This window comes from Sardina pilchardus, chromosome 14 (assembly GCF_963854185.1).
Source record: "Sardina pilchardus chromosome 14, fSarPil1.1, whole genome shotgun sequence".
NCBI lineage: Eukaryota > Metazoa > Chordata > Actinopteri > Clupeiformes > Clupeidae > Sardina > Sardina pilchardus.
In genome coordinates this window covers 18,313,886-18,335,253 of record NC_085007.1, presented here as the reverse complement: position 1 = coordinate 18,335,253, position 21,368 = coordinate 18,313,886, and the positions used below count along the sequence as shown (strand labels likewise).

The window sequence follows — 21,368 nt, the reverse complement described above, 5'->3', positions numbered from 1 at the left end:
CCGCTTCACTTCAAAAAATTGAGCTCCTGTCCTGTCCACTCAAGCTTCAGTAAGTACTCGAGATCCGGTAGCCAGTTGTTAACACTGGTCAGTGCAGGACAGACCCCAAGACTGCAGAAGCAGTACTGACACACACATTTGCCAGTAAAGCCCGTCAATGAGTGCTAACCTGCCATCAGTAGCCGGCTTTATAGAAGCTAGCACTCAAAGCCTTGGGTCAGTGGATAATGGATATACGTTTAAATCCTTATTAAATGCAGCTGTCTATACCAATAGTTGTAGTCAGCAGTTGAAGTTTCCGCACAGATATAAGAAGCTTTAGTTACTACAGAATGGAATCCTGTGGAGTGTAGCTATTGTCTCCTCAATGAGGCTTTCAGAGAACATCTCAAGGCCTTGCACTGCACAAGGTTTTCTGTGTACCTGAGGACATTCTTAGTTAAGGTCACTCTGCTTTTATCAAAGGCAGGCAAACTTCCTGTGCCACTGCACTCGTTTGGAACGATTCTGTAACATGCCAAAGCCCGTGACCCTTCTCACAGTGTTTTTGTGAGGTTTTTCCTTGAAAGCCCCTCCCCTCTTCTAACCACCACCATAATCACCATCACTTCCTCCCCCCAAAAAACGCAGAGAATTTATTTCTGTTTTCATGGCCGCGAGTCACCTTCAGTGTGGGCTCAGGTTCAGGTAAAGGATGGCACACATTAAAGCCAACGCCGATTTGTTTGATGAATATCGAGAGGGGATGGATGAGGGAAGGGGTGGGCGAGGTGAAACGATGATAAGTCGTTACTAAAAGCCTGTCGGGGCGAGGAGGGTGGAGGGTGAGGAATGGGAACGAGGCAATCCCCGACCGAGTGGAGAGGCATCATCTCGAGTGGGGGAGATTCTGACAGTGTTTTGGCTCTGGCTGGAGGAGGAGGAGATGGAGGAGGAGGATTTGGGCGAGGCGGGCGGGGGGGGTCTTACCTTCAGCAGAAGCTCGGTGACCTCATAATGGCCATAGGAACAGGCGTTGTGAAGAGGGACGAGGCCACTGTAAGACAGAGATAGAGAGAGATAAAGAGAGAGATATATAGAGAGAGAGAGAGAGAGAGAGAGAGAACAGAGGGGGTGAGGGGTGGAAAGAGAGAGAGAGTATTACAACGGAGAAAAGGAGAGAGAGAGAGAGAGAGAGAGAGCGTGATGGACATACAAATGGGGTGTGATTGTGACGGAGAGAAAGAAAAAGTGAGAGTGTGTGTGAGCGCGAGATGGACAGGGGCAGAGGTGAGGGTGCCGGAGAAAGAAAAGCATTGTGTTTGGACCGAGAACACCATTTCACACTTCCCTGGCCTGGCCCTCGCTTCAATCGATACTCTTTCCTGCCCCGGAGGCCCTCCTTACTGACCCCAACACACACACACACACACACACACACACACACACACACACACACACACACACACACACACACACACACACACACACACACACACACACACACACACACACACACACACACACACACACACACACACACACACACACACACACACACACACACACACACACACACACACACACACACACACACACACACACACACACACACACACACACTCACACACACACACACACACACTTCAAAGTTCATCCTGACCCCAAGTGTATTCTGTGCTTATGTGTCAACACAGCACACCACGAGAAGCCCATTAGTTGAATGTGTGAAAGAGTGCAGGCGAGGGGAAATGATTGGACAGGACTGAAGACATCATGAGGAGGAAAAGAAAAAGAAAAGAAAAAGAAAAAGAGTGTATGAAAAAAAAAACTTGACGTACCCTTTGTCCTTGGCATGAACGTCTGCGCCGTGCTGCAGAAGGAGCTGCACTATCCTCACGCGATTGTAGCCAGCTGCTAGATGCAGTGGTGTGGACTGCAGGAAGGAGAGAGAGAGAGAGAACGAGACAAAGAGAGAGAGAAAAAGAGAGAGAGAGAAAGACAGAGCAAAAAGAAGGAGAAGGAGACGGGAAGGAGAGGAAGGACAGAAGAGAAAAGGGGGACAAAAAGAGGAAACGGTGATGAGAATCGGCCTGGACACTGCAAATCCAAACAGCACACCAACACCACAGCACCCCCTAGGGGCCGGAGAGCACCGCGCGCAGCAGGTGGCTCCACACTCATCCCAAACACGTCAGCCATGTTAGCCAACCCTGTCTTCTCCGCTAACACTCACACTAAGGCCTGACGAGGGGGTTTCACGCTCTTTAAAAGGGTAGGGGGGGGGGGGAATTGTTCACACTAATTTAAGATAGCTGACCAGTGCTCGCTGAGGAGCACACCTGACCCATCTCCTGTGTGAATAACAGACCCAGCCGGCCCGGCCCGGCCCGGGCCTGTCGTCTACCCACCCACTCGCACACCTCTTGAGGCAGAGGAAGGGGTCTGCTGCGCTGTCACTCCAAAACGGCACCTAAAGCCCAGGCCATTAACGGCTAACAGCCCAGGAGATCGGCTCGCAGGCGCAGGAGATCATCCATCCACAGGCAGCTCCGCTACAGGCTAGCCCAACGCATCATTAAAGAGAGGAGAACAGGCTGGAAAGCCCCCAATCCCCCCAGGTGTTTTTTTTTTTTACCCCTCTCCTGGAATCCTGATAGCAAGTGCTGAGTCTGAATAAGTAAAAACGGGGGAGCCGTATGGATTTTAGTGTCCCGGCCAGTGATTAAAACAAATTACCCTCTCGCCCCCTTTGAAAGCAATTAGAGCAAGGGGGGGGGGAAAGAAAACTAAAACGGTTGACTCATGCTCAATCAAAAGGGAAAACAAAAACGAATTGGTTCGTAATTGATGGCTTTAGTCACAGTAGGTTTTTCGAAGCTTAAGTCTAGAGCCACTGCTGGATAGCCTTGGCAGCGGCAGGAAGAACATGGAGAGTCTTCCGAGCAGACGATGACTGAGAGAGCAGATGTTCCACAGGCCTGCTGGGTTCTCCCTTCCATCTTTTCCTGCCTGCCTGTCGCGGTCCCCTCCCCACCGGTTCTCCCCTTCCTCTGTCTTTCTCCTCGTTATCCTTTCCTGCCCTCTCTCTTCCTGCACTTCTCTCTTATCCCTCTCTTCTCACGGCATCTCTGCATTCACTCAACTCCCTCATGAGGCGGGAAGAGAAGAGCCGGTTAGAAGCCACAGCATATCATGCCATCATGAAATCATAAAAGCAAAAGACAGTCGCCAGAAACTGATTAATCACACAGCAAAACTTAAACAAAAATAAATAAATAAAAAAAATGCAGCTTCCCGAGTGTTAAAACAATTAATGTTCATGAGCAAAATTAAAACAGATGGCAGGTTTAGAGATGGGGCCGTTAAACGAGTCGCAAACTAGGCTATAAGTTCAGAAATAGAGTCAGGCTGCTCGCTGGTAAGGCAGACGATAAGAAATATGCCAGCTATGTTATCAATATACTGTATATGGTGTCAATATATAGGACGGGGCAATGGGGGTATTTGGGGACTTTACTTTCCTCTTCATTGGCGGGGCTGGGGTTGGTCGATGCATAATGTTTTGATTTAACAGAATCCTCGGGACAGCCACTATTCATTAAAGTTTTCATTGTTATTCCTTTCTGATTTACTTCTCACATATACTTCTCACCCAACGGAAGTGAGATAAAAAAAAAAAAAAACGATAAATGTGTAAATTATTCATCCGGAGGGGATAAACTGAAGTACACGTAGCAACAACACATTTATTTTGTCTGACAAGGCCGACAAAATGCAGAGACAGGCTTTTTCTGTCTCTCTCTTTCTTTCTCTCTCTTTCTCTCTCGTTCGTTCTGGCATGCATGTTATAGAACCTATAAATAATGACAAAGAAATAAAGAGAGAAAGAAGATAATAAATAAGGAGGAGGGGGTGACTCAGGCTGTGAGGTGGTGACATGTTGTGGAGGGGGGGGGGGCAGCACGGGTGCAGGCGGGGTCGGACGAGGGGGTGGGTGGGGGGGTGGTGGGCTGAGGTGGGCAGATAGGAGGGGGGTGAGAACATCTCCCATCAGCTCCCCCCCTTTGACAGCAAGCAACATCGATCAACTCTTCCGAAGGAAGGTCCGAAGAGCGTGCCACAAACCGCGGAACAATACATTACACTGCATACGGTACAATACATTACATTTACATTACAATAAATACAGAGGAACGCGGGCAAGGGGGGCGGGCGAATGAAATGTGACCAAAACCAAGTGAAAAAGAAACCAACTTAAAAAAAGGCCCAGGTCCAATCATGTGCAAAAAGGATTAAGAGCCAGCATATCGATGAATCAAACCACTCAAACTATTAAAGTAAAACAAAACGTTAAAATGAGTTGAACTGAATGGATTTTAAAAAAAAAACTTAACAAAAAATGAATAATAACATGACAAAGTGCAGCACTCGAACAGCTTGTTATTTGAAAACCAACTTACCAGCATTTTTTGTGATGTCGACTGATAGGCAATGTCGCCAGAATCACAAATGAAACATAACAACAAAAAAGGAAACACAAAAAGAAAATACAAAAACAAAAAACACAAAAAATGATATAATGACAGCATCATGTCATTGCAGCAAGTGTTCAACTTATTTCTAATTCACACATTTACATCAGATGAGAGTGTACGATCGCACATTTCATGTACTGTTAATAGTGGACAATGAGTGAAAGTTAGGTTTATCAAAAAACAACAACAACATTGTTGTTGGACACTGATTGATGGGCGGCCTTAACAGTAGCGGTCACAGGAAATCAGAGTGTGGATGTGGGGGGCCGGGAGTTCATTCATCGTCCTCTTTTTGACAGTTTGGCAGCCCCTACGGCGAAAGGAAGCGTTGATACGCCTGAACTCACTTCCTGCTCGACTCCACCTATTCACACGAGGAGCTAAGGAGCTAGCCTCTGAGTAAGGTAGAGAGGGAGAGCCCCCACCCCCAAGATGGTCAGAACTTGTTAGCGAGCACGATGAACGATGGACACACCAGTGCATCCACTCTCTAATTCTCTGCTAAGGTGGTTGCACCTCAACAGACAGACCTCATTAGGTAGAGAGCTGCCTCTTGAGAAGTCTTCTTACTGTTTAAGATAACAACTCTGAGATGTGTGTGAGTGTGTGAATGTGTGAATGTGTGCGTGTGTGTAGTAGACAGATCTCCAATATCTACAGAGGTTTATCAATTTATGTATCGTTTCATGAACATTTCACGGTAGAAAATTAAAACAGTTCATCCATTTTAATCCCTTGAATTAGAAACGAAAATGAGAAGGAAAAAACGGCAGCAGCCACACATTGCCACTGGGCCACGGAATAATTCACAGCAATGGGGATAGTGTTTGCAAACACCTGCTTTAAAAATGATCCGACACTGAGATGGTGGCACGATCATTTGTTAAAAGCACCTAGCACATACAGATCAATGAGCATATTAATGTCATGCACAGCAGGAAACACAACATTTTTTTTCTCCCTCTCAGACATCACATTTGTCAGTGTTATGTCTTTGTGATGCCAGCAGCATGCATATTAATATTACCAAAATATTCTGTTTTGTTATTGCTGGTTTGTTCCATCACTGTGTGAGTACAGAGAATCTTGCAGGCCAGCGAAGATAATAAAATTCGGTGTGAATCACCATGGCGACATTGTTTTTAATGCATCAATAGTGGCCATCGCTTAGGTTCCGACTGCCAATCTGGCAATGCCGGATCTCCAAGAAGCAGCGGACAAAACTACCCACCATTAAATAAACACAAGCTCACATACACACAATGCTTCCTTTTAACCCCAAAGTTTGACTCGAGAAATAAGTCCTTCATTACCCAGAGACTTACTACAAAAACAGCCATTATTTTGACAGAAAAAACTATTTGTGACTCACAAGAGACAAGCAGCCCTAAAAAAAAAAAAAAAAAAAAAAAACTAAAATGTTTTCCAAAAAATCTCATATTTTCGGGCCCATATTGACGAGAGGGGTTGCACCCTTGTCCATCAGCCTCCGTCTGGCCTTGTTGCTCAACCACTGAGATGAAAGAGCAAACAAAAATCCATACGGCTCTGGATTACAGCGTGCCTGTGCATCAGGGGGGGTAAGGGACGCAAGGAAAATGTTATTCGAGCCGGTCCATGGGGAGCAGTATGGCTGTTCTAAATGCATTTCTCTCTCTCTCTCTCTCTTATCAGGCTGTGGCGGCGTTCACAGAGCGAGCGAGTGAGCTGATGTGGCGAGCCACACAGAGGTGAAGCAGAGCAGCTTTTCTGTGCCCGCTGAGACCAGTGGGAGCTGATGGCATGGCGCTCGTACGATTGGTGTGTGTGTGTGTGTGTGTGTGTGTGTGTGTGTGTGTGTGTGTGTGTGTGTGTGTGTGTGTGTGTGTGTGTGTGTGGTGGGTGGTGGGTGGATGCTGTAAACGGATGTGGCAGGACGGCCTTTCCCCCGACGCCCCTGGGGCCATGGCAGTGAGTCAGTCCAGAGAGCAGGAGCAGGTTTGAACAAATGTTGTACGTGTGTGTGTGTGTGTGTGTGTTGTGAGTAGGTGTGTGTTTGGAAATGTGGCAAGTGTGTGTGTGTGTGTGGTTGCGTGTATGTGTGTGTGTATGTTTATATCTGTGTATGTGTGTGTGTGTGTGTGTGTGTGCTTCTGTCATCTGCAGTTAAGAGAACACAAACATGTCAAACTATAACTCACAAATCAGTGAGCACAAGTTGGGTGGATACAGGATGCAAAGAAGCATTTGTAAGCCATGACTGTTCCATTATGGTGACCCAGCAGTACATATGCACTACTGGGTATTTATCAAGGCAAATGCTGAAGAACAAAAGCACTCAAAATCTCTCTTTATATCTGTCTGTCTCTGCTTCAGACAGACACACACACACACAGACAGACACGCGCACACACACACAGAGAGACACACAATCACACACACAAGACACACATACACACCCCATTACACCAGGGGTATTCGTGATACACTTCAGCGGTTCCTTTTGATTTAATCTGTTCTGGTGTCTTGCTGTGGACTTCACTTCTAAATTGAAGTGTCGTTAAGACAATTCCTCCAGTGAAGAGGGGAATCGCTGCTGGATGGATAGATGGATGGATAGATGAAACAAAGACCCCATATCTGACAGCGGATGGCTGTTTTTAAGCCGTGTAAAGCGAGGCTGCCCAGCTTTGGTGGTAATTAACAAGCTCCTTGTCCTAACAGGGAGCGAGCTAGGGGAATAGGAAGAGAAAAAAGAGAGGGAGGGAGAGAGGACAGAGAGAGAGAGAGAGAGAGAGAGAGAGAGAGAGAGAGAGAGAGAGCGCTTCAGGGGAAGCAAAAGCCTCAGCTGCATATCTCTCATCAACACATTATATTTTTTCAGTGAGCACGGGCACGTGCACACACGCACACACACACACACACACACACACACACACAATGTCCCCGTTTCCCTGTTTCCTTCGCTTCACTTATTGGACATTGTGACTTGTAACCATGCCAACAGTGACTGCTTGCTAAAAGCTGTTGCCATGGCAGCCACACATGCTATAACTAGCATGAATACCCCACAGCACTCTAAGTGTTAAGCGGTAGGAAGAGAGGGTGGGGGTGGGGGGAGGAGTGCTGAGGAGCACCTTACAGTAAGTCTTCCCCCACAGGACAGTAGGAAGACAGGTAGACTCAGGGGTGACTTTGCACCCAAGTTTGCCCCCTCTTCACTTCCGAGCACTCGGGAGTGAACACCGGGAGTGGGCAAACTCGCTAAGCAGGAGACAAGTGAACATACTAGGTGCGCGCCGCAGACGGAACGGACCGGATCGGATCAATAACACATTAGGGCTTCTCCGGCGCGGGCTGACATCTCATTGGAAAGAGTCAGATCTACGGTAGCGGCAGTCTGCTTCTTCTCCCTGCTCTGCTCCACTCCACCCCACCCAACACCACCCATCACCACCACCACCACCCACCACCACGGGCTCATTATCCTATGATGCTGTTTACGGTGTGTCAGTAGCTTCATAAAGATGGCTTAGGCTCCTGGGGGAGCTGATGTATAGATGGAAGGCGAGCCAACCACCTGCACTCCTGGAAGCTATTTCTAAACTCACACCGGGGACTGGTCCGCATCTCTCGGGTGTAGTTCGGAGAAGCGAAAAGCTGACGGCAAGGCCTTGAATCCGCCGTCTTTTTGAAGTGCTGCAATTACGGATGAGGAGTGAGGAGCACTTTTCATATATTACAGGGGACTCATTCTATCCACCACCGTGTCTGTGCAGCATCCAGAATGACAGGATATCAGCCTGGTTGTATTCGGAGGATTTAAAGGTACAGTCTGGAAATGTATACCAATGCACTTGGGTGTCAAATTCAGCAGATTGCTCCTCACGGTCCACTAGCTGTCTGTTCACCATGTGTGCTCAAATGCTTTAGTGGCCAAACGCATTCCTGGCTCTCTAAAAGGAAAACAGCAGTTGCTTGGACCGAGCCATAAACAATTCCTGCCAATCCACATATTGCTTCAGGAGTAGGGAGGGGTGGGTTGTAATTTGATTGGCTGTTAAGCTCAAATAACAACCTTCTGCCAGAATCGTGGACAGCATTTTTAATGGACAATTTAAGGAAGCCAATTTTAACCAGGGTACCAAAGTAACTTTACAGACGACCTACACTACATTCAATCTTCACTCGACAATTCGAGTGGATTTTGTATGTTTAAGTGACAGACGTCTTCGGATTCTGCAACGGGTCGCCCATTGAATCTGTTCAGTCCGCACCACAACGCCAAATGGAAGCATGCATCGCTGTACTTTTCACAACACTCGGTACGGAACATATTCATGACAACCGCCGCAATTTACAACTGCGCTCGACTTTCATCTTCTGCTCATTTTCTATAATTATTTAGGGCTTTTGTTCTGCTTTGCACAGATAGCAATGCACTGAGGAGTCTATCATTGATCCCCCCCTCCTCCTCCTCCTCCTCCTTATCATCACGGCCACAGTAAAAACCCTGCCCGGCTTCTGAGTGGGAGAGACAGAGAGAGACGCAGCTGCAGGCAGAAGACTCTCAAATTTTCAAAATGGATCATACACAGGCTGCCGAACGCAGCTCCATAATCTAATTCTGCCAGAATTCTGACAAATGAAAAAAGTCCATCATATGTTAATGTGAGAGTTGCAAAGAAGGAAAAAGAAAGGAGGGGGTGGAGGAGAGGACGGGTGGGTGGGTGTTTGGGGGTGGGGGTACGATTGATTTACGGTAAGTGGGCTTCAGAAAACCGGCGCTGGGTTTTTTACTTGCACTCATCGGTGCCTGGGACAGAAAAAAAAAAGAAGGAACACTGCAGGCAATTTGTTACAACTTCCAGCAAGGAAAGAGAGAGAGAGAGGGAGGGAGAGAAGGAAAGAAAGAAGGAAAGAAAAAGAAAGAGAGAGAGAGAAAGAGAGAAAGAGAGAGAGAGAGTGTAAAGGGGCATACCCAGGCAGTCATCCCAGTCTGTGTCTGGATGCAAAACAGAGGGACGATGCCAAGCTAAACCTCTGCAGGCCCTTCATCTGCCTCCAACCTCCCTTCCCACACCATCCTCTGGTGCCGCTGCGCATCACCCGCTAAGGGCTAAAGCTCATGAGCATGTCAGGCAAGTGCGCACTTTCTGAGCAGCTGCCAAAAGCAACGTTCAGAGGCATCCCTATTGATCCGCAGCACAAAGGTTGGCTTGTTAATGAATATTAAAAGATGGGGGGAAAACGCACAGAGGCTATATTATGGACCAAAAAAGAAAAAAAGTGAGGTAGGTAGGTATGTGTGTGCAGGTATGTGTGAGTGTGTGTGTGTGTGTGTGTGTGTGAGGGAGTGAAGAGGGTGTAGGTGAGAACGTTTTGTAGCCTTGTAACTGCACTCTGTCAGGTGTGTTTGATCTCGTTCCAACGGGCTGAACAGACGGGCTTGTTAAAGATGTGTGCGCGCGCGCACACACACCAGCAAGCCACGGGTGGAAAAAAGGGCAAAGTTTACGAGGTCACAGTCCAGGTGAACGGGGGAAACAAATTGCTTCCGAGAAGCAACCTCTTAAACTGCCTGAACTGCGCTGTCCAACAGAAAAAAGACGGAATACACTCTTCTAGCTGTGCAATCCGAGGAGGGAGGAAGTGTATACGCTCTCGCACACCAGAGAGGCATGATGGGAGTAAAAAAACGAAGATGGATGGACTGGGAAGGTCAGTGGCGCTGAGAGAGACGAGGCGGCTGTGACTGATGGGAGCGGTTTTCGGGCGTGAGGTGGGGGGTGGTGATTAGTCTCTCCCCGGCACCAGCGGAAGCTGTCATGATCGCGCTCTCCAGTGGGTTGGGTTAATAATGTCCTGGGCTCTGTTGCTCTTCATCTTCCGCACACAGATGTACACACACACACACACACACACACGCTCGGAAGTTTGAAATAGCAAGCCAAATGTGCAATACTTCTCTCTCCAATGTAAAACTACTGTTGTGCCAGTGAGATGACAATAAAAATCATAGAAAAGTATGGTGACCCGCACCAATGAAGTTTTTAACAGGCACCTACTGAAACGCCTCCAGTGTACAAATACAATCTGTTGACGAAGAACAACCAGGTTACAAAGAAGTGAATGTGTGTATTGTGTTAGAAGTACTGTGGCGAGAAAATGACCAACTTGAGCAATCCCCCGTAACTTTTAACACAGCTACTTGAGATGAAAAATAAAGTGGAGGTAATACAGACAGGGCAGCAGCTGCTGTGAAAAATGAGTCATTCGAAAGTTTGGCTAACCGTAGGAGGAGGTTCCGCTGAGTGGAGGGAGTGGGAGACCACCATCAGGTGATGTATTGGCAACGAGTGCTCTCCGCATTGGAGAGAGGTGCACCACACACACACACTCCGCGGGCCCCTCCACCGTTTCGAAACGCACTGACGCAAAACATCCGACTTGCCTTCGGTGGTTTTTCCAACCGCCTAAAATAGCCAGCGCTTTGGCAGCCGTTTGAGGATAAGAGCGCTCTGGCCTCAACCATCGTTCTTAAAGAAGTCATTCCACACTCTGATGCTCCCTGGTCCTGCTCGCCAATCTGCTTTCACAGAGGGGGAGTAATGACCGCATTCTCCTCCGCTGGATGACCAGCACGGCCAAATTCCTGTCTCTCCGACTATCTCTCCCCCCACCCCACCTCCACCTCCACCCCTACCCTTTCCCACCCCACACTCTCTTACAGCCTGAAGAATGTCTTATTTCCGACAGGAACACACCAGAGACATACGCTGCCCGCCCTGCAGCCGTAATTGGATCCTGGCACAGGACCCTCATGGTAATGATGGGGACAATGATGGTGGTGCAGGCAGGAGGGCAGGAGAGGAGAGGAGAGGAGGGAGGGAGAGAGGCTTCATCTACGGAGGGGGTGAGAGGCTGGGCGCTGCTACGAGCTCCACCAGGGTAACGTTTTCTCTGCCATGCGAGAGAGACAATGGCCTTTGCCACCTTCTGAGGTCCTCGTCATGCCCAGGCTGGTTGGCTAATGGTTGCAAATGACCGTTCTGGTCACAGGCATCAGGGCATGCCCGCCGCACGAGGAGTTAAGCACCTCATCACGGCCTCTTGCCGGTGGTGACAAAGACGAGTTGGTCCCAAGGAGATGAGGCGGGACGGAGACCAAGAGAGAATGCGAAATACACAACGCAGATGAAGGGAAAGGAAGAAAAGATGAGAAAGATGAAGGGAGAGAGCAAGAGAGCAGGAGGGTGAGACCAGAGAAAGAGAGAGAGAGAGAGAGAGAGAGAGAGAGAGAGAAAAAGAGAAAGAGAGAGAGAGAGATGATGGGGCTTCCCAGGGTGATGCGGAAGAGACTGCGGATAACGAGGGGGATCTCTGTCTCACTGGGATATGAAGAGGCTCCACAGGGCTGACCATTACGACTGAATGGGTAGAGGCCTAATCACCCATCTCATTATGAATAAACCATCATCCACCCCATGTAGAGACCGAGCTATCCTAGAGCATAAATCAGGACGATGTACTGTACTAGAGAGAGGACAAACATGAACACACACACACACACACACACACACACACACACGTTCACCATTGACCAAAGTTTCAGAAGTGTCCCTTTTACTGCAGTCTGATGATCAAATATTATTTCCATCCAACACAAACATTATTTCTATAATCCTGTGGTCTCCTTAGTAGCTCTCTTCTAGCCTTCAGCACTCCCGACCCGTTAGCAAGTCTGCAGTGCAGGCTTTACCATCACTCTCCTTTTATCTGAATGCACCATTTCGCCTGGCAATTCTGCACAAACGGGACACATCGTGCTACTGTCGGTCGTCAGTTAAAACAAAAAAAAACGTTAGGTACATCAAGAGAGCACGTTTCATTCCCCAGGTAGTGCAAGCCCAGCTAAAAACTGCATGCCTTCAGAGTTTAGACAAAAGTGGCAGCTACATGACTAAAACGCTTAATGCTAATGTGAGTGGGTACGAGGACAGGTGTCGCCCGTCCTTCGATAAGCAAGGGGAGGCAAGAGAGGGGGGGGCCTATGTGTGGGGGGCCGAGGTGTAGGTGGGTGTCGTGCCACGTGCCTGCTTACTCACGTGCTGACGCTGCCTGTGCCAGTGCCAGCTTGCATACAGAGTGCCTTCAGGAGTGAAAGGGGCTGGTTGGTCGCTGGGTGGGTGTGTGGAGGACGGGTGTTCGGTGGCAGAGCGGTCCAGCGAACACGCCATCCTCCAGGGACGCCTCTTCAACACACTGTCCTGATAACCACCGAGCTGTCTGGAAAATATATGGCCACGAAAGCACACTGCGCACAGAGGCAGTGATCCTGGAGAGGGGCATCCTGCTGTAGGACAAACCCAAATGCCATCCTGTGATTGGTTTTTCTGTTGTTTTTTGTTCTTGTTTCTTTGGAGGCTTAGATGGTATCCCTCCTCAAATAATGATTAGAAGAAGAAAAAAATCCTCACAATGAATCGAACCCGGAAAAGCTGAAATTAAAAACTTGACATTTTGCTTGCAAAGGTTTGCCAACATCTCTGATTACCAATAAATCTATATCCTGGGAAATTACTATTTATTTTGGACCGGTCTCTGAGGAAGAACTCGACTTTAACGCAGGGCCTTGGACTCACGGAGCTAAAAGACTGGCACGACTGCCAACAGCTCCTGATGAAAAATGGCCGCCATTGGGAGGGAGAAAAAAGTATTACATTATATACACAGAATAATGCACCTGTAAGCTGAAATTTTATGACAAATGGAGAACACAAGATTAGAGCAGTCAAGGGCGAAGTTCCCTTAAATTATTTCCCAGGGGAGAGGCTGGAGACAGGCAATGTGTCGGCCGGGAGGATTTATACTCTAACGCACCACTGGAGTGACAAAAAGTGATAGGAATACAACAACACGAAGGCAAACGCAATATGGGAAAAGTATACTTGCAGAAAAAAGTATACTCGCTGGCAGAGGGAGGGAGCAGGGCTCGGCTGGAGAGCACATTATGATTTGATGCGTGCCACGGTGCAGTACTAAAATCGCAGTAAAATATCCCACATAAGTAGTGTGTTTCTTTGTCGTCATTAAATTAAATAACACTTTTTATTTTTACATAACATGATTACACTGCAAAAACTTTGAATAAAGATTTTTAAAAATCTAGTTGTTGTTATTTTCAGTATAAGGGGACATACCTAGTGCTTTCTTGTGAAATCATTGGACATAATTTAAGAAGAGTTTGACATCCTGAAAACAAGCAAATTTGTCTGCCAGTGTGTTACACAAATTTGTCCCAAATACAAGCAAATTTGTCTGCTAGTACGTAATAGGTCAAAGTCTTCTCAAATGAAGTCAAAATGATCTTTCAAGATAGCACTGGGTTAGTCTCTTCATACTACAAACAATATCAGATAGATTTTTTGGTCTTACGCTTGGCTGGATTTTCTTTTTCTGCAGTGAACAGTACTTATATAGTACCCTAATTCATATTGCGTCTTTGGCATATAATCACAGGTAGTTACATATTTACACATATAAAGGTGCATCGAGTAGCTCCTGGAAAATGTGTAGGAGTGTCACAGGCTCACAGGGCATCATTACCACGGCAATAACAACCCCTGGTGTGCTCGTGTCCTGCACTCAAGAGACCTCCAGGCCACTCCGCTGATATGGACTAGCCAAATGGAGCTGCAGCTGATGGACTGAGGCTCAATAGGCTTCCTCAATTACAGCTCAATAGCTGGCCGTCTGAAAGCACCAGGGTAACGCTGGGGTCACAGCCAGGAGTGGCACTGCTGCTACAAGAAAGGTGGCACTGCGTTGGAGAGGGAACTTTGGGTGGGGTAACAGATAAAGCTGTAAGTAGACAGCATCTTCTGTGTACCATTGCTTCCTTGTTTTCGTGTTAACGTATGGTATTAATTGAGGAAGATTATCGTCCCCACAGATTGAGCTTATTCAAAATTGATAATAAGTTACTGTATATATCAGGGCAAATCAGAAGCTATAATGGCGTTTGCTTTCGAGAGTGTTTTCTTTTCATCAGAATAAACTACAGGCTGCAAATACTCTCTGGAGACTGGGTAAGAGGTTTAATTTGATTTCTACTTCACCCCTACATTCACACTGGTCTATCAGGGGCAATTGTATGTGAAGCAAATATACAATTATAGGCAGAAGGAGCACATCATTTGAAGGTGCGACCACAACAGCAGAGGCTAGGAGCATGAAAGTCATTCCAGAAAATACCGGAACTAAATTATTACCGAGAGAAGCTCCTGCTCTCTTTCTGAGCGAAATATAGAGAAAGAGAACAGTAAACAGAGAGAAGGTGGGAGTGGAGGGGAGGGGAAGGGAGGGGGAGGGAGCGAGACAAGAGAGAGACAGCTAAGGGGGGGGGGGGGGGGGGAAGTGTACAAGAACAACAGAAAAAGCACTAGAAAGACTTACAACGGGAGAGAGCAGGAGAGGATGGCGAGCATGGATGCCTGTCTGGTTAATTAGCGCCCAGCAGGAGAGTGGGCCTTGAGCACACTCGGTCTCCAGCCATGATATCAAAGAGCCCTGCTGCACAAAGACAGGCGGGCAGGGACGCCATGTTCCTGCAACCGTAAACAATGGGCCACGGTGAATCCCTGCTGAGCCATCACAACTGACATATGGCTCTTTTTCCATCTCTCCCTCTCTCTCTCTCTCTATCTTTTTTCCTCCATCTCTCTCAAATTCTCTCCCTCAATCTCTCTCAAAGTATCTCTCTCTCTCTCTCTTTGTCTATCTCTCTCTTTGTCTGTCTATCTTTGTCTCTCTCTCTCTCTCTCTCTGTCTATTTCTCTGCAACTGTCTGCCCTAGTAATGCTGACATGTGTGCTGATGGGGTTTGTAACATGCGAGACTGGAAGACTGGCACCCAGAACTGGCCACTGAGGGATTTACAACATAAACACGTAGTGCACGGTAAAGCCCATTTACTGGCCACTATTTCCTAATCAGACGGGGAGACGGGCGAGATGAAAAGGTAAAAGGAGCAGCCGAGGGGTCTTCAGCCGACCAGAGTTGATATACACACTGGAGCGAGACACAATTGCTTAGTCGTCGCTTCTCCGGGCTTATTTTATGGCTCCCGCAGTCCCTGTGTTATCAGCCCTTGGACATGGCATAAATGGGCACGGAATGGACTATTCAATAAAGATGCAGCAACTCCCCTAGCCTACAAATGTACAGGCACACACAAACACACACACACACACAGAGAGAAAATGTCAACCACAGCACACTGGCCTGCAAGAGGCCAGGTAGGTTCTCTTCCGCTGAGAGCACTATAAAACGCAATTACCCAGGCTAAGACACAGCTGTGGGGTAAACACACACAGCTGCAATTACGCAGCACACAAAGATGCTGCAAATCACGAAGGGGCTGAAAATAGCCCAAATCGGCCCTCACGACAACAACAAAAAAGGAGACAACAACAAGAGTGCTGGGGGAATCTTCTGCAATAATATAACCCAAGACCCACTCCATCTTCCCTGACTAGCTGTACAAAACACAGGCTGCCTTATCCTCCTAAAGAGACTGTGTGTGAGTGTGTGTGAGAGAGAGAAAGAGAGAGAGAGAAAGAGAAAGAGAGACAAAGAGAAAGTGTGAGTTCATGAGAAATCAGCCAAATCAGGCATCCCACATCTTGCCTTACACTTCCAATAACACTTCAGGTTAGAGGTCGAGGGCTTGCCTGAAACCAAATAAAAGTCCATGATGGAGGCACCAAGTTCTAAAGTCGTCTTCCTTTTGCCAATTAGTGAGACTCTGGGTGCCATACTTCCTCCCACAGCGAGGGTTCTGCAAGGGTGACATGGTCTTAATGACCAGAATAAAAAAGCCAGCACTTTTTTCCTTCAGTCTGCTGAAAGTGGGGCTTTCTCAAACTTCTCGAAAAAGTGACTATTACCCTACAGTGACTGTCTGGGGTGGGATCTTGGTTGGAAGAAACACAAGCCAACTAGCAAGACCGACTAGAATTCTTATCTTTTCACATCAGACAGATCCGAGGACAAAGGCAGCAGGACAGCAGAGTTGGGGAAAGACAAACTGAAACCTTAAGTTACTGGTCAAATTATCTCCAACAGTGGTAACGCCGTACAATTCAGCAGATAACCTATTACCCCCAAAAAGTGAAATATCTGCATGTCAGCACAGTAGAACAGCAAAGCAACTAAAGCAACTAAAATACAGCAAGCTGATAACTGATGCATTTTGTCACATATTTGGGGACACAACAGCTGTAAATGCTATTTCTACATTCCCCAGAGGTTGCAGTAGCGGCGGGAGGCAAACCAAGATGACAGCTGATTCTATCTCTTCATCAGATGGCCACATCCCATCAAACTGAAATTGGGGATCTTGCCAAATCTAACAGCTTAAAAAAAATGGCTATTAGAAACCGTAAAGACTCCAAACACTGTTACTTTGAACAAGTCCGTCCTTTCATCTCCCTTCAGCAGAAAGAGCGGAGCAGAGCAGAGCAGGGGGATGTCGAGCGCTGGATCAGACCGGCTGAGGTGCTGGCATCTGGCCTGGGATGCTCCGGCGAGTCAGACCCGTCCCCCGGGTGAAGTCTGCCTCTAATGACAGAGCTGTTGGCCGCGGAGAACCAGAGTGGCAGCTTCTAGTCTGGGGGGTGGTGGGGTGTGTGTGTGTGTGTGTGTGTGTGTGTGTGTGTGTGTGTGTAGGGGGAAATCACATCAGGGTTATGGCTGCCCCCTCCTCTAGCCCTCCGTGTCAGCATGCGTCTGTCGCGCGAGTGGGTGTCACAATGACAAGCCAGCCAGGGCTGAACTGAACTTTAAGCCAGTGGTGGGCAGAACTGTGAAGTCTTTCAATAAAAAGGCACACCACCAGGGAAAGTTGCACGTCTGCAAGTTAGAGCAAGCAACTATGCTAGAAACAAATGCTACAGCAAGACCTCCAAGTAGTAAGTTAAAGTCATTTTCACAATGCAGAAAACTACATGCTAAACTTTTGGCACACTCAGACACACACTGCAGGCACTTTAGATTCCCTCGACTTTGGTGTAAATACAGAACATAACCAAAATTCACGCTAGTCATTCAGGCAAGCTCGTCAGCAGCGCACAGGGACACGGTAGTTGGAGTGGATTCTTATTAAAAGCGAACGGAGGGGGCAGAATAACGAGTCGAGGCGCTGATGAGGATGTGATGCGTACGACAGCCTTCTCTAGCGGGAGCCGGCCTCACGGTGCGTTGATTATGATTGCAGTCGTCATCATCGAGTCCCTCATGGAGCTCAATTAAACTCAAACGCAAAGCCGCTTGCAGTTAGGCTGCACAGCGATGGCAAGAGTTGAGTTGCGGAGAGGAACGCTGAGCACAGCCAAGCACAACAATTATTACACACAAACTCAACGGACTGTTAATGTAACAGAGCCTCACTACATGCGAATCCTTACGTTGTGCTGACAAATCAAGATGTCCGACATCTCTCTGGCCTCCTGAATGCCCATACAAAACTGTGACAGAGACACAAGTTTAGATTCATGTGCAGTCTCACGATTAGTATCCTATACAACTAGTAATAACCAATCTATTTACGCTTAATTGGGGACACTTCAGCAGATAAGGTCAAGGCTACTGTAACTCCTAAAATCATATTTTGCACATAGGCCTAATGCAAAAGTCTGTCCACTATTTTAAAAAGAACATAATGTGAAATCACATTATGTGTTTTCTCTATGCACTATTCATGCAAAATCATATTCTGTAATGTCTCTATTATGGTCAATATATGTCAGCCTTCATTGAAAACATCTCATTCTCATCTTTTAGCCAACATTTACATGAATGCAAACAATCAGTTTTTAGTCCAATTTTAATTTAAGTAGCCTAATTCAACCTTAATGAATCATCAGCAATGTTGATGTGTAAAATAACCTTTCATTGGTGTAACATTTCAACAGATTAGAACATTTAATACTTTCTGCAATAAATTGCAATTAACTATATAATTTCATGCAATAAATTGTGATTAAATCGGTTACTAGCTCAACAGCCCTAATATATACATACACATATATTTAGTAACCATTGGAGCAACCCGCTGTCAGCTAAAAGTGGACAAATCCTTTGACTCGCTCTGAAATGACATGCTTGCTGCTGCTTATTCATTAGGCTTATGCTCAGCCCTCCCCATTAATCAGTGCTAACCATGACAAACAGCAGGGTGACCTAGTACCAATGGTTGAGACGCCACACGCTTCTGTGTGCGAGAGACACGCAGTGCACACACACACACACACACACACACACACACACCCACACACACACACAGAAAGCCTGAGAGCGGGCGCTGGGCTGGATCGATAGGAGCCAATCTGAGATGCTTCCCTTGTGAGCCTAGACACTGTCACCTGCTGTAAGCCCCTTTTCCCTGGCTTTGGCAAACAACACCCTTTTTTAAGTTGACATGTCAATCCTTTTTTTTGCCCCATTCATCCCTCCCCCTCCCCCCCCCCCCACCCCACCCCTGGAAATCCTCTTAATGGTTACAACCTCTCCTTTTCTCTCTCTGTCAACTCCTCGGGGCCCTGAGAGACGCCTTGACGTTTAACAGGGATCAGTCCCTTCCAGGAGCGGGTGTCAGATTTCAATGTATTACAGCTCAGAGGGCTGGAAACTGGTAATAAAGATACCCGGAGGGGGTCATAATTTCCTGCAGGCTCAGGGATTAACTGGACTGGACGGACGGACGGACAGAGGGATGGATGAAAAAAAAAAGGTGGCTTCTACAGTTCACTGATGTATTCATCGGAAGGAAACACGGTGCAGTGGAGAGACACCTTTAAGTCATCTGTTAAGAGAAGGATCCTACTTTCATGGGGGATTGGACACAATTATTCATGTCCTCATCATCTTGTAAAAGAGTGTATGGTGTATGGTGTGTGTGTGTGTGTGTGTGTGTGTGTGTGTGTGACTGTGTGTGACTGTGTGTGTGTGTGTGTGTGTGTGGTCACAAAATGTGTATGTACAACGCTTTCCTTTTAGAGCGATACCAGTTTGGCTATGCCCACGGTCTAGACTAGAGATGCACCGATTGCAAGTTTTTGGCCGATTCCGATTTCCGATTTTTCATTGAGTTTGACCGGCCGATACCGATTTTAGCCGATTCCGATTTAATTTCTTCTAACCACTTTACAGCACAAACAAAGAGTTATTTTCTAGCCTATATATTTTTTAATACAACATGTATTTTCTATCAATGGCTGGTAGAAAAATGTGAATAGACAGATTCTTCTTCAAGTCTTCTTCAGCTGCAGTAATCCAAGTGTGGGACATTCATTTCACACATGTAGAAATGCACTAGGAACACTATTTCTTTTCTTCTCACATCCATATGCAATATCCAACTGTAAATATCTTCAGAATACTGATAACTGAAGTTAGTGCTACATAGGCTGAGATGTTGGGAAATGACAACAAAAAAAAATAATTTTGAGAAGCCTTGAAACACAGCAAATGACTTTACATTCTCAGTCCACACTCTTCTTTCAACTTTCGCGATTGCTTGCGGATACTAAGGAAGTGTCCATATTTGGATGGCATAACGTCATGCAGGAGCTTTCCAACGACACCACGCATGATATGTTTTGTATCACGGTCGCGGTAGTTTATGACACGTTAGAATTAGAAGAACTTTTGGCGAATTTAGAAGAAATATACAGGCGTGATCAGACAAAAGGTAATGAAATAAACCTCTAAATGTGTAAATCGGACTTAGTTGTTGTAGTAGTGTGAAAGAATACATGATAAGTTGGCAAACCGAAGCAAAACTATGTTTATTCCTGCCGTGCTACGTCGCTGCTTATTGATAGCGCTTGTGGTTCAGCTGTGGGCACGCAATTAGCGGCAAGGACGGGCTTTGATGAGCGCTGTAACCTGAAGTGACAGCTTAGTATAGTAAATTCCACGCAATATGGCAAAGCACAGCGTTCGCTGCATAGAAAAACTCAGCATTAGCGCTTTATCTAGCCCTGACTGTTGGCCTAGCTTCATCAAACTTTGCAAACTCAGCTGTGAGTGTGATGTTGTTACAAGTACGTGCGAGTGCATTTGACCGGCATAAAATCGGCATGTCTCAGACTGACCGGCCGGTCGCCGGTCGTGGCCGATCACGTGAAAATCGGCCGATTCCAATCGGCGGCCGATCGATCGGTGCATCTCTAGTCTAGACGTTGCAGTCTAAACTAATCTTTGTTGTGGCCAAACTTTGCCTTTCTCACTTGTAAGGCAGCAAACAGGCTGCGCTCTTCATTTTGAATTATTCACCACTTTAGTGCGGAACTGCTCCAACAAGACAGAAGCAGAAACACACACACACACACACAAACAGAGAGACACACACGCAGCATCACCTTAACTCTCTAAATCATGTAAACATGGTGTGATTGTCCCCGCAGTAAGACGGCCAGGAGTGTGGCTTTAAGGTTTAAAGAGACGCTCGCTGATTCGTTTGTCTCTATTGGCTGGTCCTCTTGAATGACCTGCTGGTTTCACATCAGGAAATCTGCCGCTGAGCTGCTCCTGGGCTCGTGCTAACCGACTGGCGTCAGTGGCCACATGACTTTACATCCTGCAGCAACTGGCGTCCTTGCACCAAGTGTGCTTTAAGGTGCAATCGCAGAACCACTGAGAACACAGGGTTTACAGAGTGTGTGTGTGTGTGTGTGTGTGTGAGAGAGAGAGATCAAGTCTTCTCACTCTGTGTGAAAGTACATGGTTCACTTTGGGCTGCTGGAGTCCAGTGTAGGGATGAAAGGGATGGGAGACGAGAGGAGAGTCCAGCTGGTGTGAAAAGAC

General features: G+C 47.0%; 1 protein-coding gene across 1 annotated transcript in view; it reads right to left on the bottom strand.

The window, feature by feature from the left end:
• tnksa (tankyrase, TRF1-interacting ankyrin-related ADP-ribose polymerase a) overlaps positions 1-21,368 on the bottom strand; it is a 107,301-nt gene that overhangs the window by 38,153 nt on the left and 47,780 nt on the right. The window contains exons 6-7 of the mRNA XM_062553923.1: positions 1,821-1,915; positions 970-1,036 (exon numbers count right to left, since the gene is read on the bottom strand). Coding sequence (XP_062409907.1) covers positions 970-1,036; positions 1,821-1,915 — 162 coding nt within the window. The remainder of the gene's footprint in view (positions 1-969; positions 1,037-1,820; positions 1,916-21,368) is intronic.